Below are 25,316 nucleotides of genomic sequence, written 5' to 3'. Positions count from 1 at the left end.
CCTCATTATCTTGTGTGAATTTAAACCCAGTGTTTCATTGTCAGTTCTTGTCCAGTGATGACTGTTTTGTTGATGTGCTCAGTTTTGTTCCTTGATTTTCTGGTGTTTTCAGGTTTATTTGTTCATTAAGCTTTTCAAAACGGTGCACACTAACTACAAAAGCTGGAAAAAGCTTCAATTTTTGGACTGTTTCATGTAAAAAATCAGTTTTCTGCATATAAAACAATGAAAATAATTAGTCTATATAAAAAAAATAGTCATCACATGTCATTTTACTTACACATTTTGAATAAATGAGTCTGTGAATACAGTTCTGGGGGGAAAATAGGCACGCTTAGGCATATATTATTAAAGTAAATGAAGATTATCATAGAATGGTCAGTTGAAGTACTTATGAACTGGAAATAAATACAAATGGAACATGCACAAAACTACACATGCAAATAAGTATTCGTATTATGATATATTCTTATCAAAAAGCTTCGGACATCACAGATCACGTGGTTATAAAATTTTATATATATATATATGCATGCTTTCCGTTACTTTACAATTTATACAATACAATTACTATGCATGAATACTGTAGTTTTGTGGCGTTTTCAGTTTTTCTGAGTAATTAGATTCAGTGTGCTCTTGATTTCACTGGAACAACTTTGCTTTTGTAAATGTTCTTGAAAAGACGCACTTGTCCATCTTGATCTCGTTCACATTCGCTGTATGTAGCTGCTTTAAATAGCTCTCAGTTAACCAGAAGTCTTTGAAGTGTTTTTGACGGTTGCTTCTTGATTCTGTGACATTTTAGTCCCAAACCACCTGCACATCAATGCAGAGAGAAACGATCAGAAAGAGAGAGAGAGAGAGAGAGAGAGAGAGAGGGAAACAATGAGAGAGAGCTCCTCGCTGGACCTTTGCCAACATATTATTGTGGTTACATCACTTCCTCTTTCAGAGACCAGAGGAAAATCTTACTGCTCTTTCATAGTTCAGGACACAGTTATGTTTCATTTACGTTTCAATTTTGTCTCAGATATTCCATTTGCTTTCCATTAAATCATAATGTATATGACACGTGATCGTCCAAATGTACAGTATTTATACTCCTCCTTTGTGAAGGTTGTTTACATGTATGGCATTTTGGGAAATTTCTAGGATGTCAAATCAAGCTAAAAACATGGACACATCAAGTCTGTATTTTTAGGAACGTAAACATTGTTAATCTAATTGTGGCTGCATAAATATTTGATATTAAGTAAATTAGATCGCTAGCTAAAAACATTTTTATAAATGGATTTCTATCTGGGAGTCAATGCCATTAGCGGCCGGTCGCTGCTGCCGCGGGGGTCCGTAATTAACTCCAGTCAAGTGTGGCTAAATATTTTTGACATTTTTCCTCGTGCAGAATTAACTGTCACAGTGGAGAGAGAGTAACCATCTTGTCACGTCAGGTTTATATAAGGCCGTCTCTCTCAGTAAAGCTCATGATGGACAGAGATGATGGAGTGTGTGATGAGACACACACATGTAAAGTAGATGTGAGCTCTTACCAAGCTGTATTTTCACCCTCTTTTAATCTTCATTTTAACAGACACGGCTGTGTTCACACTATCTGTGTGTCAAAATGCTCTTCAGTGGCTTTTTTAGGTGCAAGAGTCACACTGTTCGAACACCTTGATAACAGCACAGGATGTCACAGCTACATACAGGACATACAGCAAAGCCACATTTTAGCAGCAAATTGTTGATGACATTACAACAGGAATGGTTTAGAATGATATGATAGTGTACTGCATACTATACATGCACTGTGTGCTGTCTACTATTTAAAAAAAATTTCATTGTTAATTAAAGGTGTCAGAATACACAGTGTGGGGCTGCAGAGCCGCAGACCAGTCAGTGTGCCCATGCTGACCCCTGTCCACTGCTGAAAGAACCTACAGTGGGCACGTGAGCATCAGAACTGGACCACGGAGCAATGGAAGAAGGTGGCCTGGTCTGATGAATCATGTTTTCTTTTACATCACATGCGTCGCTTACCTGGGGAACACATGGCACCAGGATGCACTATGGGAAGAAGGCAAGCCGGCGGAGGCAGTGTGATGCTTTGGGCAATGTTCTGCTGGAAAACCTTGGGTCCTGCCATCCATGTGGATGTTACTTTGACACGTACCACCTACCTAAGCATTGTTGCAGACCATGTACACCCTTTCATGGAAACGGTATTCTCTGGTGGCTGTGGCCTCGTTCAGCAGGATAATGCGTCCTGCCACAAAGAAAAAATGGTTCGGGAATGGTTTGAGGAGCACAACAACGAGTTTGAGGTGTTGACTTGTCCTCCAAATTCCCCAGATCTCAATCCAATCGAGCATCTGTGGGATATGCTGAACAAACAAGTCCGATCCATGGAGGCTCCACCTCACAACTTGCAGGACTTAAAGGATCTGCTGCTAACATCTTGGTGCAGATACCACAGCACACCTTCAGGGGTCTAGAGGAGTCCATGCCTCGACGGGTCAGGACTGTTTTGGCAGCAAAAGTGGGACCAACACAATATTAGGAAGGTGGTCATAATGTTATGCCTGATCGGTGCATGTATACACACACAGCTATTCTCTGAATATACTGGAATGCTGTCAGTCTGAAACACAGTTAATGCACTTTTTTTAATTAGTAATCAGATCTGGCACATGAACAAGTATGAATCATACTTGTTCATTTACCAAGCGCTGATGTTCATGACAAAGGCCATCATCACTGTAACAAGATCCTCAAGTGTGTCTGTCTCTCTTTCTGTCTTTCTGTCTATCTGTCTATCTATCTATCTATCTATCTATGTCTGTCTGTCTGTCTGTCTGCATCACCTTGTCAGATTGTCTTTCCTATAAGTGAAGATGTCTGTGAGTTGATTTCCTGCTTTTGTAACCCTGATAATCATTATGCAAAGACACTCATGCAGAAGGATTATGTTTCACTCTAATACTAGTCATAAATAGCTGAAAAATAACTTCATTTGATTCTTATTTCATACCCTTTAGTGCGCAATACAAGAATCCCACTTTGTTTAATATTGAAAGCATTTCCGATTCCATCACATTTGGGAGTATGAAAATCAAGTTCATTTTGTATCTGTCAGATGCAGCTGAAAACCGAAGATCTACAGTATATAAGATGACAAGTCATTCCAAGCCTTTCTTTCTTCAGAAATGATGAGCAATGTTCACAATGCTCTTTTTCATTCAATGCAAGCATACTGTGAGCAGTGGCCGTCGCAATCGCTTCTCTTCGGCCGTTAATATAATTGGCGCCAAATTTGGTGCAACACATCTTTTGAGGGCGAGTAAATGAATTCTCATTTTTGGGTGAAATATTTTGTTAATAAATGAGAAAACAGCCTTTTTTGTCTCCCTCCATCATTAACCCATCCTCATGCAACCAATAAACAAAATTTAACCCTCCATCTCTTTGTGTTTAATGAACTCAGTGATGGAAATGTATTCGATTAAATCTACACAAACAGTCAAATTGTGTGAAAGAAGCATTTACAGAAGATTGTACAGCCTTACTTTTGCAATGAAATGTCACATACTAAAGCTTAGAGTCAACATGAAATCAAAACAAACTTTTTTTTTTCTCAATTTATGTTTCTTGTCTTTTTGTGTCTTTTTGTGAACAATTCATCATGTTATGCTGAAGAAGAAAATGTTTTCCTCATAATAATAATAAGATTTGCTCAACCTCTAAAACATCATCTCCCAGGCTGCATCCGAAAACAGTCAGTAATTCCATAAAAAAATAAAATTACAAACAAGGACAAAAAGAAACAATTTAGTCTACTAATAATAATAGGCAACTATACAACAATTGTAATCAAATGTAAAAACTTGAGTATAGTCTTCACCGTATTAAATATGCATTGATTCTTATTAAATTTCAGTGAATTAAAATTCTTATTAAAATTCAGTGAAGAGCAGTGAATGATTCTCATTTTCTTTTGTAGTTTGACATTAATTAGTTAACATTAATGACAGACAGCAGCAGGTTTGCTGTCACTTTAAGACCGAATGCACAGATCTAATATACTGACAAGCATTAATTACTTTATCAACAGTTTATGTTCACTTAAGACATAACTGACTGGTGGTTCAGGGGCCCTACGCAACTTGTGTACTTTGCGAATAGGGAGGACTGGCCCTATCTGAATAAAAGAGTAGGCAAAAAGTCCCCGGATGACCTACTACTTCTGGCGAGATTCTGAAGTGTGTATTTGATGTACGCTTTAATATCCCATGATGCCACAAGAGGGGATTTATGAATGGCAGTGAAGCGACACATGTGACTCTGGAAGGTCACATGATAATGACAACATGGTGGATGTAGTATGTCTAGATTACATTCATACTAGATAGAACATATTTTTTTAGCAGTCATGACGAAATTACTAGGGCTGGGACAATAAAGCGATGCATCGCGAATCAAGAAATGATTCCGAATCGATTCTGAGATTTTCCGAATGCATTGCGATTCTCTCTCGAATCAATCCTGAGCTTAGTTTTGAATAGCAGATGACGCTGCGTGCTGTAGAAACAGCCGTACTCTGCTTGCTTCCAATTCCTTCTATAAAATAATCATTCATAAAGTTCGAAAAGGTTGAAGCGAATTACAATGGTGTTTGCAGTGGTCTGTTTACATTAAACTCGTGTCATTCTGAAGCGCAAATACATTCTCCGACTCGTCAGCGCTCTTCTTCATGAGCATTTGAGCGTGTGGTTAAAAACTAGCCTAGAGCGCCGTCTGCTGTTAAAGACTAATCTCAGAACCGATTCGAGAGAGTATCGCGATGCATTCAGAAAGTCTCAGAATCGAGTGATGCATCAATTTATTGTCCCAGCCCTAGTAATTACTTAAATCTGTAAAATCTGGCTCCATACTGTCATGCAGTGCCCACTTTTCACAATCCAGTCCATTCCAGATGTATAAAATCAAGTCCCACCCTATATTTCTGCAGGCATTAAGGAAGTGGAATTGTTGTGTTGTCGATGTTTCATGTGGTCTTTAACAGTCGCTGTCTTGCATCTACCTGAAGTTATTGAGTTCATTTAACTTCCCTATTGCTTATTTCATTGCAAGACAATTAAAGTGCGAGCTCAGATGAACCGTGCAAATAGAAACCTGCCCGAAACCCTCAACTAAACACAATAAACGCTGCAGAAAGAGCTTCTGGTATGGTTTTGCAGAGAGCTCAGGAGAGCAATCACTGCTTATGAAAGGATATGCTGCTCTCTGCAAGTCATTTAATTAGACTGAATGCTTGTTTCACTTTCTCTAATGAAACACAATAAGACTTGCGTGGCACGGATCCGTTTTGTAGCCTTTTTTTTTGACTGTGGGTTAAAAAACAAATCTAAATCTAATGAGATGAAAACACACACAGACCTCTCTCTATGCTTTTCTGTCGTGTTTTTTTCCCTTTCCTTCCAACCAAAGCTTAAATAAGTCCCATCATCTCCATGACAACCGATGCGCCGGCAACATAGAAACATATTAATGTAAAACCATGGCAACGTTTTCCAATTGAATTAAGCAGCACCTGTGCACATTACAGAAGGAGATAAAAGAGTGGAGCGCTGGTGGGGCTGTTACACACAGCTGTGCCCACACGCCTTCAACTTCCACCATTATTCCCCAACAAATCCAACGTTTCGTGTTGTTTGTATGCACATATGTCCAAAGTGCCTTATATAAGACGAAAAACATGAGATCTTCTTCAGGTTGTGGTGAATGTGATGGTGATAATTCATCTATAGTGTATCATTTCACTTGAGTGAAGTGTTGCTGATGTGGTAAATAATGAGTGAATGTCAGATCTTCAGATGTTCTAGAGAGTCACGGAGAGTTTATAAACAGAGAGAGAGAAATTAGCATCAAATAAGACAGTAGAAAGAGAGGAGATGACAGGGTCAACATATATATATATATATATATATATATATATATATATTTATATTATTTTTAAATGTCATTTATTTAAATATAAAATCAAAGTATTACAAAATGTATATATATATATATATATACATACATTTTATATTATATAAATTTTTTATTATAAATATATATATGTGTGTGTGTGTGTGTAATATATATATATACACACATTGTTATATTTTGCATATAAATATTAAATTATAATATATATATATATATATACACACAAACACACACACACACACACACTTTTATACAAAAATTATACAAAATATTTTTTATTAATTTTTTTCTAATTTGTCAGTTCTTCTGATAATATATTGTGCAAAGAAATATTTTATATTAAGTAAAATTATATTTATATATCTATATAATTATATATATACAATTAAAAAATTATATTTACACACATATTTACACAAATATATATATTCCGTTGCACATTATATTATCAGAAGAATTGACAAGTTAGAAAAAAATTTAAATTAATAAAAAAAAATTATTTCAAAATGTATATATATTTATAATTTTTATTTAATACAAAATATTTCATTGCACATTGTATTATCAGAAGAAATACAAATTATAAAAATAAAATTAATAAAAATCATTTTGTATTTTTTTTTTTTTTCATTTTGTATTTATGCATATCAGCAGGACTGAAAATTTATTTCAGAATTTATTTCACTTTTGTGAATTATGATTTGCTACTTGCTATTGCTCATTAATAGTCAGTGCTATAGGGTGAATATTTGCATGTTGATGCTCCAGTATGTTCTGCATCAGATATATTTGCATTGACTGTTGGACTTTTAATTAGGAACATCTTAGAGAGCATTTGATCATACGGAGGAGAATTACTGTACATTTTCAATGTATACTTGACAACACTTTAAGAAGCCTTAATGTCTGTGTGTGTGTGTGTGTGTGTGTGTGTGTGTAGAAAACAGTAGAAAGATTTCCAGGTTCTCCATTGTGTGTTTTATTCTCAGCTCTGGAATAACAGTATCTCTCCATCAGTAATGAATGGAGCTCACAGTCACCTTCATACAGCAGCAGCATCTCTCATCCGAACTAAAGGAGATGGAGAACGCTTTCAAGCTAAAGATCTCATACCCTCCTACATCTCGACCGCGGCGTAATTGCTGAATGTTATGTTCCACATGCTGAAAAATAACAGCTGTATCTTATGAATATTTATGATAAATATAGCTATTGGTGATAAATATTTAATTGTAGCTCTTTCAGAGGCCTGTTCATTTGCACAGACTGAGAGAGGCCTGTTTAACACTCTATCTATCTATCTATCTATCTATCTATCTATCTATCTATCTATCTATCTATCTATCTATCTATCTGTCTGTCTGTCTGTCTGTCATTCGTTCATTCGTTCTGTCTGTCTGCTGTTCGTTTGTTCTGTATGTCTATCATTTATTCTATCATTCATTCTATTTGATCGTTCGTTTGTTCATTCTATGTCGTTATTAGTTCTATCTATCGTTTGTTTGTTTGTTCGTTCATGCTATATATCTATCTGTCTTTCGTTCGTTCTGTCGTTCGTTTGTTTGTTCATTTTATCTATCGTTCGTTCGTTATATCTATCGTTTGTTTGTTCATTCTATGTCATTCGTTCGTTCTGTCTGTCTGATGTTCATTCATTCTGTATGTCTATCATTCGTTCTATCGTTTGTTCTATCTATCTATCTATCTATCTATCTATCTATTGCTTGTTCGTTCGTTTGTTCTATGTTGTTCGTGCGTTCTGTATGTCTATCTGTCTGATCTATCGTTCATTCTATCATTCATTCGTTCTATCTATTGTTCTTTCATTCGTTCTATCGTTCGTTCTATCTATCATTCTTTTGTTCGTTCTATCTATCATTCATTCGCTCTATCTATTGTTCTATCTATATATCATTTGTCTTATCGTTCATTATATTGTTTCTTCTATAATCTATCTATCATTCTATCTATTGTTCATTCTATCATTCCATATATTTTTCTATCATTCTATCATTCTATCTATCTGTCCTTCTATCTCTCTATCTATCGCTTGTTCGTTTGTTCGTTCTATGTTGTTCGTGCGTTCTGTATGTCTATCTATCATTTGTTCTATCTATCGTTCGTTTGTTCATTCTATCGTTCATTCATTCTATCTATCGTTCTTTCGTTTGTTCTATCAATCTTTCATTCGTTCTATCTATCGTTCTTTTGTTCGTTGTACCTATCTATCTCTAACCTATCTATCTCTAATCGTTCATTCAATCTATCGTTCATTCTATTGTTCGTTCTATCGTTTGTTCTATACTTTCGTTCATTTGTTTGTTCTATCTTTCCATCTATCGTTCATTCATTCTATCGTTTGTTAGTTTGTTCGTTTTATCTTTCATTCGTTCTTTCTATCATTCTTTCGTTTGATCTAGCTATCGTTCGTTCTATCTATCGTTCTTTCGTTCTTCCTGCCTATCATTCTTTTGTTCTATCTATCTATATCTATCGTTCATTCTATCTGTCGTTCGTTTGATTGTTCTATCATTCGTTTGTTCTATCTATCATTTGTTTGTTTGTTCGTTCATTCTATATATCTGTCTTTCGTTCGTTCTGTCATTCGTTTGTTTGTTTGTTCATTTTATCTATCGTTCATTCGTTTGTTATATCTATCGTTCATTTGTTCATTCTATGTCATTCGTTTGTTCTGTCTGTCTGATGTTTATTCATTCTATCTATCTATCTATCATTCCTTCTATCATTTGTTCTATTTATCTATCTATCTATGTATTGCTTGTTCGTTCGTTCGTTCGTTCGTTCGTTCTATGTTGTTTGTGCTTTCTGTATGTCTATCTATCATTCGTTCTATCTATGGTTCGTTTGTTCGTTCTATCATTCATTCTATCTATCGTTCTTTCGTTTGTTCTATCTATCAATCTTTCATTCGTTCTATCTATCGTTCTTTTGTTCGTTCTACCTATCTATCTCTATCTATTGTTCGTTCAATCGTTCTATCATTTGTTTGTTTGTTCGTTTTATCTATCATTCGTTCATTCTATCTTTCATTCGTTCTATCTATCATTCTTTCGTTTGATTTAGCTATCATTCTTTCGTTCGTTCTATCTATCTATATCTATCATTCGTTTGATTGTTCTATCTATCGTTTGTTCTATCTATCGTTTGTTTGTTTGTTCGTTCTTTCTATCATTTGTTCATTCTATCGTTCGTTTGTTCTATCTATCATTCGTTTTATCGTTCATTTGTTCTATCTATCATTCTTTCGTTCGTTCTATCTATCGTTCGTTCGTTCTATTGTTCATTCGTTCTATCTATCGTTCTTTCATTTCGTTCTATTGTTCGTTCTATCTATCATTCTTTCGTTTGTTCTATCTATTGTTCGTTTGTTCTATCGTTCTATCTATCTATTGATCATTTGTTCTATCTATCGTTCATTCTATTGTTTTCCTATCATTCCATCTATTGTTCTATCTATTGTTCATTCTATCATTCCATCTATCTATCTATCTATCTATCTATCTATCTATATATTGTTCATTATATCATTCCATCTATTCTGTCTATCTATTGTTCATTCTATCTATCTATCTATCTATCTATCTATTTATTGTTCATTCTATCTATCTATCTATTGTTCTTTCTATCATTCTGTCTATCTATCTATCTATCTATCTATCTATCTATCTATTGTTCATTCTATCATTCCATCTATTCTGTCTATCTATTGTTCATTCTATCTATTTATTGTTCATTCTATCTATCTATCTATCTATCTATCTATCTATCTATCTATCTATTGTTCATTCTATCATTCTATCTATCTATCTATCTATCTATCTATCTATTGTTCATTCTATCATTCCATCTATTCTGTCTATCTATTGTTCATTCTATCTATCTATCTATCTATCTATCTATCTATCTATCTATCTATTTATTGTTCATTCTATCTATCTATTGTTCTTTCTATCATTCTGTCTATCTATCTATCTATCTATCTATTGTTCATTCTATCATTCCATCTATTCTGTCTATCTATTGTTCATTCTATCTATCTATCTATCTATCTATCTATCTATCTATCTATTGTTCATTCTATCTATCTATCTATCTATCTATCTATCTATCTATTTATTGTTCATTCTATCTATCTATCTATTGTTCATTCTATCATTCTATCTATCTATCTATCTATCTATCTATCTATCTATCTATCTATCATTCTATCATTCTATCTATCTATCTATCTATCTATCTATCTATCTATCTATCTATCTATCTATCCCCATAATCATTTAAACTAGTAAAGGCAAAAGAGGAGATTAAAACAGTGAAACCCTTAAAGAAATGCTGGAACTGCAGCACATACACACATTTGAACTCTTGTGGCATCTATAAACCCATTAACCGATGAAATTATAGATGTGTTTCATTAGGAATAAACAACATGCTTGAGGAATTTTCATGGACATCTCATCTGTTTATCCAGTGTTTGTTGCTAGCGTTGGCGCTGGTCCTAAACCCGCGATAGACAGAGTCCACAATGATCCAGATAGAAAGAGAGAGAGAGACCAGTGTGGTAACATAATCATGTGAGATAAAAGGAAAATCCTGTTACGCACACTAACACACAGCTTACATCAAGAGCCAAGAGAGAAATGGGAAAAATGTACTTCTGATAAAAAAGCCATGTTACTCTTAAAACATTAATGCCTCAATGAAAGCTTCCAACACTTTCCGAACACCCTCCTCTCTGAATCCATAAGCAGGGGCCGCGCGCATAATGGTGAAAAACAACACTCCCCCCCCACTTTCTCTCTCGCTCACTAAAAAGCCTGATGGCTTTGTGTATCATGTTTTTCAACCTTCTCTTTTCAATCCTGCGCTGAGTTCGACTTTATGTTTTTCATATTCTCCTCTTATTGTTTTTCCTCTTCCTCTTCTTACTTCCTGTGAGTCAGCCGTTAGGGAGGAAATACCATCCAGCTGGACTTTATTTCTAATGCAAAAACAGGTTTTAATGTGCAACCCTCCAAACAAAGGCAGGAATCCACCGCGATGTTTTCTCGTCGGCTCTTGTAAATTCCTGTACACCTACTTCATTTGTAGGGCTATTCAAAGGCAAAGTGCAGTTAGCGAGGTTGTGTAACCTTTGCTTATTTAAGTGTGTCATGAGCTGAAAGTAGCTTATGTAACTTTACTAGATGGCAAAAATCTGTAGTCCACATAATGCGACATGCGCTCTGACAGCCTAACTAAAAAGATATTTCTCCTCGCTCGTCAAAAGAGCAACTTGCTTGCTTCGTCTCGTCTTATTTTGTTGTCGTGTTGCAGTAGGTAACATCCTGGTTTACTCGCTGTGAGCAGTGAAAGTTCACCTAAAAATGAAAATTCACCTTCATATTGCTCAATGTTAAATGTTAGGTAAATGTTCACACTACAGCAAATGTTTGGTACGGAAGCTGTAAAGCACTAAAAAGACACAATGAAAATAGTCTGTGCGACATGAAATGTAAATTTAAGATGTTATTTTCTGATAATCTGCTCTCAAGTTGCACATATTCAAATATGGCACATGCAAAAAAATGATGTTCTTCCTCAGTATGTTTGTCTTGTTTTCCAGTACGAATATCTAAACATTCTTAAATCAAGATACATTTACTGAAAAAGCAAAATGACTGAAGATATTAAGTTTTGTTTACTGAAAAATGTACACAAAATGTTGGGTTAAAAACAACCCAAGTTGGGTTGAAAATGGACAAACCCAGAGATTGGGTTGTTTTAACCCAGTGGTTGGGTTAAATGTTTGCCCAACGTGCTGGGTAGTTTTATTTAACCCAACTATTGTTTAAAAATGACTAAAATGTCTGACTTAAAATGAACCTAAAATATGTTGGAAATTAAAAATCAGACATAATTACTACAGGCAACTATAATAATCAAAAGGTGAACATTTATTAAAAATAGTTTATTGTTTAATTATTATTCATTAAACTTATTAATAAATGTTAATTTTCAACATACTTTGGGTTCATTTTAAGCAAACAATACAGTAATACAGTCATTTTTAAACAAGAGTTGAGTTAAATAAAACTACCCAGTAGGTTGGGCAAACATTTAACCCAACCGCTGGGTTAAAACAACCCATTCACTGGGTTAAAACAAACTAATTGCTGAGTTTGTCCATTTTTAACCCAACTTGGGTTGTTTTAACCCAGCATTTTTTTTTTTTTTAGAATGTATCAAAATTAAGTGTTTTGCTTAAAACAAGAAAATAATCTTGTTTTCCCTTTGAAGTTTAACCCCTATTGGCTGATATTTGTTCTTGTTTTAAGGATAAAATCACTTACTTTTGACATTTTTCAGAAATCAAAACTTAATATTTTAAGTCATTTTGCTTTTTTAGTAAGTGTATCTTGATTTAAGAATGCTTAAGAAAGAAATTAATAGCATTGCACTGTAAAATGTTCTAAAAAGTTTCTGGCTTCATGTTTTTCATTTTTGCAGTTATACTAAACTGATTTTTTTAAAAATGAAGTTGAAATTGGTTAAATTAATTGGAAAAACATTTGTTGCCACGAGCCCATGACTTATTGATCATATAATTTTGTAAAATGTACAGGTATGGAACGATAGGATGGTGAGAAAATTGTCATTTTTGGGTGAGCTATTGTTTTAATTTCTTAAAGGATTAGTTCACTTCAGAATTCAAATTTCCTGATAATTCACTCACCTTCATATCATCCAAGATGTTTATGTCTTTCTTTCTTCAGTTGAAAAGAAATGAAGGTTTTTGAGGAAAACATTCCAGGATTTTTCTCCATATAGTGGACTTCACTGGGGTTCAACGGGTTGAAGGTCCAAATGTCAGTTTCAGTGCAGCTTCAAAGAGCTCTACATGATCCCAGACGAGGAATAAGGGTCTTATCTAGAGAAACCATCGGACATTTTCTAAAAAAAAAAATAAAAATATATACTTTTTAACCACAAATGCTCATCTTGCACTGCTCTGTGATGCTCCACGCATTACATAATCATGTTGGAAAGGTCACACGTGATGTAGACGGAAGTACCGATCCAGTGTTTACAAAGTGAACGTGCAAAGACTAAGTCAAACGTCTACAAAAAAAGGTCGGGCGATTTTGAAGTTGGAGGAGAAAATGAGATTAATTAGATTAGTTTTTCGCTCTACCGCGGTACTTCCGCCTACATCACACGTGACCTTTCCAACATGATTACGTAATGTGTGGCGCATCTCAGAGCAGTGCAAGACGAGCATTTGTGGTTAAAAAGTATATAATTTTTTATTTTTTTTAGAAAATGGTCGATGGTTTCTCTAGATAAGACTCTTATTCCTCGTCTGGGATCATGTAGAGCTCTTTGAAGCTGCACTGAAACTGACATTTGGACCTTCAACTGTTGAAGTCCACTATATGGAGAAAAATCCTCAAAAACCTTAATTTCTTTTTGACTGAAGAAAGAAAGACAAACATCTTGGATGACATGTGGGTGAGTAAATTATCAGGAAATTTGAAATGAACTAATCCTTTAATTGACCAGATACAGTTTGTTTAATAGGGTTTAGATGCGTGTGTTTCTTCCTCAAATGTAGCGTTTTCGAAGCATGGAATGAGATGTTCACTTCTCAGGGAGAGATTTTTCCAAACTTTGGCTCTGGAGAACATTGTGATGTTGTCAAGATAAACCTGTCATTCTTTATTCTTCTAGATGAACTGCTGGAATATTGCCGACACATTACATAACCCGCGCGGCATTCCTTCAAGCCTTTCAGATGTGCAGAGAGTGATTCTGCCCTGATAGCGTTTGAGCTTGTCCTGTATTGTGGCTTGTTAGCTAATCAATTGTAATTTGGTTTGAATCCTTATAATGTAGATGAGAAAGTTTGGAGAGAAATGAAAGATCGCAGCAGTGCTATACAAAAGGAGAAAGACTATGGCAGTGTATTTAAACACTACCAAAGAAAAATTTGGCTTCAGAAATTTTAAAAGAAATTCATATTTTCATTCATCAAGGACGCATTAAACTGATCAAAAGTGACAGTAAAGACATTCTAAAAGTTGTAACTTCTTCCTGAGTCTCTCCATCAGTGTCGACTCCGGTTTGAACAATGTAAGGCTGAACACCGTCGTCATTTTGGCTGCGTGAGATTCTCCAGCTTTGTTGTTGTTGAGCGACCGAAGCGTGAGCTGTTAAAGCTCCGCCCTCTTATGGAAAGGGGCGGGAGCAGCAGCTCATTTGCATTTAAAGGGACACACACAAAAACGCTGTGTTTTTGGTCACACCCAAATAGGGGCAAATTTGACAAGCTATAATAAATGATCTGTGGGGTATTTTGAGCTGAAACTTCACAGACACATTCTGGAGACACCAGAGACTTATATTACATCTTGTGAAAGGAGCATTATAGATCCCCTTTAGACAGCGACATTTGTTCACATTCATGTTCTCATAACATTGCATTGTTAGAATTCATAAAAATGTTACCAGCCAACTGGCGGCTGACACAGTTTCATATACTCGTCAATGCCAATTTTTACTCCCATTTGGCGCTTGGCGAGTGTTAATTTTAGGCCCTGTTTATAAGTGATTGATTTGAAACACAACATTTCACTCCACATAAAATAGTGTACAAGAAACACTAGTCTCTTACAATCAGTGTTGGGGGTAACACATTACAAGTAACACAAGTTACATAATCAGATTACTTTTTCAAGTAACTAGTAAAGTAACACATTACTTTTAAATTGACAACAAAATATCTGAGTTACTTTTTCAAATGCAGGTCCCATTTATTGACTGAGCCATTTATTTTAGTTACTTTTGAGTTACTTTTTCTCATCTGGGCTGGGTTTGTTTTTTAATAACAAAAAAACCCCAAAAGTTCTCTTTTTGGCACATGTAAAGTCCCTCTCACACCAAAAGTGAAATGTTGAGAGAAATCAAGAGTAAGTGCAGATTGTAGTTCTAGACTAAATGTGAACATATTTACTCCTCTCGCACAAAAACTGATTCAGCACTCCTCAAAATATTAATAAAAATAGTGAAACGCGAACTCAGAATATTACGCAAACCAGCAATAATTAAATATGGTAAATTACACAAATACACTTTATGTATTTAATCTCACTTTATTAAGCAATGTCTTTTCTGCTGACCTTCAGTTCAGCCATACTAATAAACACAGGCTTACAGGCGTGAATTTGCATTTCCTTCAGTGAGTATTTCACTTCTGGTGTGAAAGGGACTTTACATTTGCCAAAAATAACTTTTGGGTTTTTTTTTGTAATTAAAAAACAAACCCAGCCCAGATGAAAAAAAGTAACGTAACACATTACTTTCCATAAAAAAGTAACTAACACAATTAGTTACTTTTTTAGGGAGTAACGCAACATTGTAATGCGTTACTTTTAAAAGTAACTTTCTCCAACACTGGTTACATTAGAGTTTGACATTAACATGTTGCTAAATTAATGATATGATGCTCTAGGGTAAAATTTACCATGTTCAATATGCATTACTCTTGAATAAGGTGTCTTATATGTGCATGTGTGTGTTTGTGTTTTTGTGTGTAATGATCATCCCAATTATTAGGAGTGTCTCCAGACCCCCGCCGGTCCCTGGCTGCGCCGCACACTTAGCTTATTAGTTTTAGTGAGGTGTCTGGTGTGAATCCGCTGCACCTCAACGATCTGATAAGTGGCTCGCTTCTTCCATTTTGTGTCGTTACCTCAGCTGAACCTTTTAGCGCCGCTCTGAAGATGCAAGGACAGGCGAGGGACCTGCGGACGGGCTCTTCATTAGCTAAACTCTTACGCACATATGATGGAAGAGGTTTATTTGTCAGCATGAGGCAGTTCAGTGTAGAATATCTGGGTTAAACTGGATTGTAAGCGGTGTGTAACTGGTTAATACCCTGAGCATGTTTAATATAAACTGTTTACATTCACCTGATGCCGCATGTTCACATGACATCTGCGTCTTGGCCAGGGTTATTTTAGTATATGCTATTATAGTTTTTATTAATCTTTTGAATGTGCTTTTATTTTTATATTTTCAGATATATTTCAGATATATTTTCAGATAATGTTTTTGTGGTTTTACTATGTGCTTTGGCCCTTTTAATGTAATTTTTTAAAATAAATATATATTTAAATAAATATTTAATAATATTTTTATAAATATTATTTTAATTTTATTGTATAATATAAAATATTATATAAATATTAAATTTTGGTTTCTTTTTTCAGGTTTAGTTTTAGTTCAGTTTTATTTTTTATTTATTTTCTGTCAGTAATTGTAGTGCTAATATATATATATATATATATATATATATATAAAATATATAATATATATATATATATATATACACACACACACACACACACACACGCACACATTTATTATCATTGTAGTTAATGATAATAACCCTAAACTTAAACTTGAAAAAAGCTGAAATAAAAATAAATATAAATATTCGATAAAAAATAAACATAAAAATTTCAAATTAGAAATGTTTAACAAAAATTGTTTTAATAGCTTTAGTTTTACTTTTAATTAACGATAATAACCCTAAACTTAAACTTGAAAAAAAAAAGCTGAAATAAAATCTAAATATTAGATAAACAAAAATTTTAAATGAGAAATGTTGCCTTGGCAAAAAACTGAAATAAAACAATTTTTATTTAAAATACTAAAATTACTTTAGCTGCTAAACTAACAAGCTAAATAGAAATGTTTTTTTTTTTTTAAACGTGATAAAAATGATAAAAGTATTGATAATAATTATTTTCACGATTTGTTATCACACCATTTTTTCTTTTGTCAAATCAACTTCAATAATTAATGTAGTTCAGATAAGGGAATATTTTGAGTTTCTGTTGATTAAACCAATCGCCTTCATTGTATTAACTCAAATTTTTAATTTCAATGAACTCAAAATTTTAAGGTAACCAGATAACTTACTTTTTTAAGTTAAACCGACAATTCTTTTTTACAGTGTGGTTTGGGCAAAATCATTGTTTTAAAATTTCAAGCTGCATTCTGTCGCATTTTTCCAAGTAGGAGGTTGGAAATTCTGACTTTCCGAGAATAAAGTGCAGCATTAATCTCGTAATGCTTGAAGGTGGATGTTCTGGGTCAGTTTTGTCTTCATACGTTATGTTCTCCGCCAGTATATTTTCCTTGTGTTTTAATATATCTGATGGATTTAGATTAGCATCGGTTTGTTGTGCACGGAACAGATTTTTTTTATATATTTTCGGGGCAGAATGAGATTACATTCCTTGTTTTTTGGTAGCCAGAAATCTAATTTAGCAGCAATCCAATCTGAGATATCTGTGTTTAATTTGATTGAATCCCAGAGAGTCCTGTGCGTTCCCGCCCTAATGCAATTACAAAATCACAATTCTTATTTTCTGCTGGTCTCAAAGTAGGTTTTACGGGACAAATTCAAAGATGTTGACTAAAAAGGTGCTTCATTAAGTCGCAGCATGTATTGTCATTTCAACAAAGGCCGCGTCAGATGTTTATCTTCTTTTAGTTTCATCAGAAGCCTGATGTTCACTGCGTTTAACAGAGTAAAGCTTTGATCGCATCACATTATGATCTGCTCACCTGCACAAAAACACTAGGGTGGTAAAATGATAAGATCAGATGACAATACCATGGTATTTTGATGCATACAGTACCATGGTTTGCATCATATACAAAACCCTGCATTGTAAAAAGTGGCAACCTTCAATTCTTCCTTAAAGAGCTATTTCACCTGTTTAAGTCATTTTGTTGGTATAATTTAATGTATTTGGGTCGATTCAGTGATGTTAAATAAATATTTTTGACTTGAATAAAACTAGTTAATTTAGATGTTGCTATTTTTCAGTGTGGAAACTGTTGAAATAAAACAAAATATAATATAAATATTAGATGAAAAAAAATTAAAGGAAAATTAGATATGTCACCTTGGCAATTAACTTAAATAAAATAGGTTAAAGTACTAAAATTACTAAAGCTAAAACTGAAATTAAAATTGAGCTAAAAAGAAATATAAAAAAACTAATAAAATGACAAAAGCAAATAAAAAATTACTAAAAGAATTTGAATAAAAAATCTAAAAATAAAAGACAATTTAAAATATAAATTGCATTTAAATAATACTAAAATAACACTGCCTTGCAACAGCATAGCAACACCCTGATAATTAATTTTCATTTTTTAAATTGTTTTTAAACTATAGTGTATTTGAAACAAAGCTGAAATAAAATAAATTTATATATATTAGATATAAAAAATAAAACTTTGAAAAATGATTAAAATCATTTTAATAATTGAAATAAAGTTGGCATAAAAAAATAAATAAATAAATAAATAAAATAAAATAAAATAAAATAAATAGATATTAGATGATAAAAATAACAAAAATTAGATATGTTACCTTGGCAACAAACTGCAAAAAAAAAAAGTCGAAGTACTGAAATGACTAAAACTAAAACTGAAATTTAAATTTAAGCTAAAAAGAAATATAAAAAAACAATAGAAAATGACAAAAGCAAGTAACAAAATTACTAAAAACAAAAATTCGAATAAAACCTGAAAAAATAAAAATAAAATTAATTCAAAATAATAATAAATACTATAATAGCATATATTTATTACTAAAATGACACTGCATAGTAACACCCTGATAATAATTAGTTTTTAAAAATATTTAAATATTTTAAAATTATTTAAATATTTTATTAAATAATTTTAAATAATTCTGTTAATTGGAATAAAATAAAATAAAATAAAATAAAATAAATAAAATAAATAAAATAAAATAAAATAAAATAAAATAAAATAAAATAAAATAAAATAAAATAGGGAAAAAAAATATACGAAAATTTAAAATGTTGCCCTGGCATCGAAGTGAAATAAAATAAGTCAAAGTACAAAAATTACTAAAAAACTAAAACTGAATTACAAATAAATTAAAATAGAAATGTAAAAAATAATAATAAAATGACAAAAGCAAAAAACAAATTTACTAACATTTATACTAATATTAAAATAAAACTGAAAATATAAAAATAAAAGCTAATTCAAATTAATAACACATACTATAATAATAGTATATAAAAAATACTAAAATAACGCTGCCTGGAAACCTCATTGAAACACCCTAATAATCAGATGCAAGTGTATTATTTGTAAGATGACTTTTTGTTTTCCCTCCTCCTCCTCCATCTTCCTCCTCCTCATGTGACCTTTTCTCTTTCATCCTCCATGTTTGGTAAAGGTCACACTTGTTGTGATTCCTCAGTGTGGATCTGATCCGAACGAGAAGCCCTGTAATATATAAATATGTCCGTGATGCTGTCAAAAACATGGAAAGGCCAAATCATCATGATGAGGTTTATGATTACTTATTAACGTTTTGTGTTTCTTTTCTCTCGTAGGGACTGACAGCTTATAATATCATCCTAACGGCAAACTCTGCATTTCACTGAGCGATGCGAGCGTCTGCAGGCCTCTGATCCACAGAAGATGGACACACACCAGAGGAGTCACATGATCTTCTGCTGTGATGCTCAATGTGCACATGGTGAGAGAGCATTAGAGCGATTCAGTGAGGATCACATTCACTTCATCACAGCACACTTTATAGAGATGTGCTTAAAAACTCTCGTTTCCATTTGAATCGCATCTCCCAAAATGGATCAGGTCCCAAAAACATGTCACAGGTCTTCTCAAATGCATATAAAAAAATGATAGCAAAATAAATAGATGCATTTATTTTTTCACTAGGTATTTTGGCACAAATGTCTCTTTAATTTCAATGGCTTTGGGCTTTTAGCAGCCAGTCATTTTTAGAGCATTGAAACCACTGAAATTCAAGATATTTAGAAACCGATGCCAGTAAGTACATTCTTGTTTACTTTCATAACAAACATCACATTCACTTCATGAAAGATTCTATCGTCATTTTTATAAATGTTCTAAAAACTCTCATTTCCATTTGAATCACATGTCAGTTGATCTCTACTGGTGGATCAGCTCCCAAAAACGGGTCACCTGTCTTTTACGGACCTATAATGCTCTTTCACAAGATATAAGTCTCTGGTGTTTCCAGAATGTGTCTGAAGTTTCAGCTCAGAATACCCCACAGATCATTTATTATAGCTTGTCAAATTTGCCCCTATTTGGGTGTGAGCAAAAACACACCGTTTTTGTGTGTGTCCCTTTAAATGCAAATGAGCTGCTGCTCCTGCCCCCTTTCCAGAAGAGGGCAGAGCTTTAACAGCTCAACAACAACAAAGCTGGAGAATCTCACGCAGCCAAAATGAGGATTGTCAGTAACGGTGTTCAGCCTTACATTGTTCAAACCGGAGTCGACACTGATGGAGAGACTCAGGAAGAAGTTACAACTTTTAGAATTAAAACAGCCCAATTGCTGGGTTAAAGCAACCCATTCGCTGGGTTAAAACAACCCAATTGCTGGGTTAAAACAACCCATTCGCTGGGTTAAAACAACCCATTCGCTGGGTTAAAACAACCCAATCGTTGGGTTAAAACAACCCATTCGCTGGGTTAAAACAACCCAATTGTTGGGTTAAAACAACCCATTTGCTGAGTTAAAACAACCCAACCGCTGGGTTAAAACAACCCAATCTTTGGGTTAAAAGAACCCATTCGCTGAGTTAAAACAACCCAATTGTTGGGTTAAAAAAAAACAAATTGCTGGGTTAAAACAACCCATTTGCTGGGTTAACCCATTCGCTGGGTTATTCCATTCGCTGGGTTAAAAACATCCCATTTGCTGGGTTAAAACAACCCAATCACTGAGTTAAAACAACATAATTGCTGGGTTAAAACAACCCAATCATTGGGTTAAAACAACCCATTTGCTGGGTTAAAACAACCCAACCACTGGGTTAAAACAACCCATTCGCTGGGTTAAAACAACCCATTCGCTGGGTTAAAACAACATAATTGCTGGGTTAAAACAACCCAATCATTGGGTTAAAACAACCCATTTGCTGGGTTAAAACAACCCAATTGCTGGGTTAAAACAACCCATTCGCTGGGTTAAAACAACCCATTCGCTGGGTTAAAACAACCCAATCGTTGGGTTAAAACAACCCATTCGCTGGGTTAAAACAACCCAATTTCTGGGTTAAAACAACCCATTTGCTGGGTTAGAACAACCCAATCGCTGGGTTAAAACAACCCAATCGTTGGGTTAAAATAACCCATTCGCTGGGTTAAAACAACCCAATCTTTGGGTTAAAACAACCCATTTGCTGGGTTAGAACAACCCAATCGCTGGGTTAAAACAACCCATTCGCTGGGTTAAAACAACCCAATCGTTGGGTTAAAACAACCCATTCGCTGGGTTAAAACAACCCAATCGCTGGGTTAAAACAACCCATTCGCTGGGTTGAAACAACCCAATCGTTGGGTTAAAATAACCCATTCGCTGGGTTAAAACAACCCAATCGTTGGGTTAAAATAACCCATTCGCTGGGTTAAAACAACCCAATCTTTGGGTTAAAACAACCCATTTGCTGGGTTAAAACAACCCAACCGCTGGGTTAAAACAACCCAACCGCTGGGTTAAAACAACCCAATCTTTGGGTTAAAAGAACCCATTCGCTGAGTTAAAACAACCCAATTGTTGGGTTAAAAAAAACAAATTGCTGGGTTAAAACATCCCATTTGCTGGGTTAACCCATTCGCTGGGTTATTCCATTCGCTGGGTTAAAAACATCCCATTCGCTGGGTTAAAACAACCCAATCACTGAGTTAAAACAACATAATTGCTGGGTTAAAACAACCCAATCATTGGGTTAAAACAACCCATTTGCTGGGTTAAAACAACCCAATCTTTGGATTAAAAGAACCCATTCGCTGAGTTAAAACAACCCAATCTTTGGGTTAAAACAACCCAATCTTTGGATTAAAACAACCCAACCGCTGGGTTAAAACATCCCATTCGCTGGGTTATTCCATTCACTGGGTTATTCCATTCGTTGGGTTAAAATAACCCAGCCGCTGGGTTAAAACAACCCATAATCATGTAAATGAGGGTCAAAAGGTTTTCTCGTGTCATGTGAACATCTTACTCTGATCATTGGAAATAATCATATTCCTGCACATGTTATCATAGTCATTTTCTATTTGAATTGCATGTGAGTGAATCTCAACTGATGGATCAGATCCTAAAAGCGGCTCACAGGTCTGTTCAAAAATCAATGATAAATGCATATTTAAAAAAATGTGAATAATCATGCGTTTGATAGGAAAATAAATTCCATTAGGTATTTGGGCACAAATGGTTTCATGCTTTCAGCAGCCAATAATTATTAGAGCATGAAGCATTTAGAAACAACATTGGAGTTTCAATGCTTTTAAGGACATTTTTGTTTACTCTCATATGATAAACAATTGTGGAACCACTTGATGTCTAGTGCAAGATTTGGAACAAAACCAGTTGAGAAGTGCTGCTTTCTGCGACTTACAATTAACAAAAGACTGATGCACTAATAATTACAATCAAAATTCACCAGCTATTGTTCTGGCAAACTGTCTTGGCTAACTGTGTACTTACTTCAAACCTGTTGTTGAGATGTGAGTACACTGCAATTATGTGTAATTATGACTAGCTCATTATAATGCGCAGCAGGGCGAGTGTAAGTCTAGATTGTGTCTCTTAGCGAACGCGGTCAGCGCAGTATGAATAAAGCTATTGTGGAATGTTGCCCAAACATCTCGAATCGCACGAGTTGTCCAGACAATGTGACGGATTGAACCTGTACTCACGTTACTCTCAGAAACCCGAGAGCCATTGAAAGATCAGATGAAGTTTGTCAATCACACAGAGTGCCTATAAAACACTGGATTTACAGCAGAGACACGTGCGCGGCCGTGTGAGGGACAGACTGTGTTGTTTTGTATCATTTGGGTTTTGTCTAAGGCAAACATCAGCATTACTGCTGCCCAGACTGTGTGTTAGTGATTTATACCACACAGAAACACAGCTAACACACTCGGTTTATTAAGAAGTGTAAAAATCTAAATAGTTGGTTAATTTATTGTTGTATTTTTTGTTAGATTTTTCCAATTTAATCATCATAATCATGACCATCATTATCATCATTATTTTATCAGTATTATTCTAATATATTATTAGCTATAATATACAACTTTGTCTTATTCATTATTGTTCTTATATGTTTTAACTGTGATAGGCATGTTTTTTCTAATTTATATTAAATTTCACAATTTTCATATTTTTTCTAATTTTCTTGTATAATTCTTGTTATCTCTCTCTCTCTCTCTCTCTCTCTCTCTCTCTCTCTCTATATATATAACATTATTCTTATTCCTATATTATCAACTATAAATATGCTTTTTTCAAATGTTTGTTATATACACAAATGTTTGTTGTATTGTTATATACACAGAACATACATAAATACATATATATATATATATATATATATATATTATTAACTGTAAATGTACTTTTTATTTATTATTATAATATATATATATTACACACTCTTTTTTCTTATTCATTATTCTTATATATTATTATCTATAATGCAGAATTTTTTCATATTTATTCATTATTATTTTATATACATAGAATATATATGTATATATATATATATATATATATATATATATATATATATACATATATATTATACATTACTGTTATTCTTATTTTATTAAATATACATGTGCTTTTTCAAATGTATTGTTATATACACAGAATATATATATATATATATATACAATATATATGTATATATATATTATTCTTATTAGTTTTTATTTATTATATTATATAATATTACCTGTCAACTCTCATATATCATAATTTATTCATTATTATTATTTTATATTCTTAATTATATGTAAATTTTAAATTAATGTATTATTAGTCATATATATATATATATATATATATATATATATATATATACACATACATAAAATATATACATCTTTTTTCTTATTATTTTTCTTATATATTCTTAGATTTAATATTTTTTCTAATTTATTATTATTCCTATTAAGTACAGTATGTTTTTTTTTTTTGTGTTTGTTTGTAGTGAGAATGAACGACACAAGAAAGAGTCTAATAAGAGTATATAAAATAGAAAATTTGTCCTATTGATAAAGATACAACATTTTTGAAGGACATTTTTCCCTGAGCTCATGTATAAAATCACACAACCTCAGCCAAATGTGGATAGTTATTGTTTGCTCTTAATTTTGTTGCACTAGTGCTAAAATATATATCTTATATATTATAAAATGAGATATTTTTTATTATATTTACAGACCGACAGACAGACAGACAGACAGACAGGTGCGCTCCATCTATTAATCTGAGAGAGAAGAGGAATATGTTTTCTTTCAATCTCAGCTCTCAGAATCAGCCTGTTCTTCTGGAGTTGACAGAGCGGATTGTGCTGGAGTTGAGTGCATGAAAAGCAACAGAAAAATGACAGAGCGTCTGATGATAACCAAAGTGCTGATCTTAGTCATTTTGTTGGCTTCGAGTCAAGTCTTTTGTTGAGGGAAAATTTGACTCTTCAGCAAGTGGAGTGCACTCGTTTTGATTTTGAAATGTCACAATCATTACGAAGAAGCGAGGTCTGCTCTGACATTTATTATTTATAATGCAAAAGCTACGCAATAAGAAAGACCTGATTGAAAACCCCGCAGGAAGGATTATGGATTTAATGATTTCGAATAACCAAAGTAAACATGAAACAAACTGTCTTTACTGGCATGTTTGAAGACGTTTAGGGGAAATAAAAGCAACATGTCGCCATCACGTGACATAACCATATTGTGTACATAAGAAAAGGTTATGCATATATGAAGAGTGTTGAGAAGCTTCTTATGTTAACTATTAATGTACAGTACTGCTCCTTCAGCCAACAGACAAAACTATAAAACAGTTGCAGTTAGATACTGATTGATCACTGGGTTTGTCCATTTTCAACCCAGCATTTTTTTTAGAGTGTAGATTACAGGACAGTTTTTGATTTCACTTTATTGTTGATTTATTTGATTTATTTTAATTTTTTTATTTTACTTTTGATGGTTCCAGAATGAAAAAAAAAAAAATAGACAGCCAAAGACGGCTCTTTCAACTGTCCATCTGTTGTAAACAGCAGTATATATTTATATTACTGATGGTCAGGGGCCGAAAGGGTTACGGGAGGATAAAATAAATATCCCTGTTAAAGGCGCACAGGTACTTTCTCACCAAAGCATGCAAACACAAGCTGCAAACCAAAACAAGC

The 25,316-nt window shown here is 33.5% G+C and overlaps 1 protein-coding gene across 1 annotated transcript in view; it reads left to right on the top strand.

Annotated features, from left to right (window-relative positions):
* tox2 (TOX high mobility group box family member 2) overlaps nt 1–25,316 on the top strand; it is a 171,074-nt gene that overhangs the window by 9,671 nt on the left and 136,087 nt on the right. The window contains exon 2 of the mRNA XM_051896181.1: nt 19,446–19,591. Within this exon, the coding sequence (XP_051752141.1) occupies nt 19,534–19,591 (58 nt within the window). The 5' untranslated portion in view covers nt 19,446–19,533. The remainder of the gene's footprint in view (nt 1–19,445; nt 19,592–25,316) is intronic.

The sequence above is a fragment of the Ctenopharyngodon idella genome, chromosome 6 (assembly GCF_019924925.1).
Source record: "Ctenopharyngodon idella isolate HZGC_01 chromosome 6, HZGC01, whole genome shotgun sequence".
NCBI lineage: Eukaryota > Metazoa > Chordata > Actinopteri > Cypriniformes > Xenocyprididae > Ctenopharyngodon > Ctenopharyngodon idella.
This window is presented reverse-complemented; position numbering and strand designations above follow the sequence as displayed.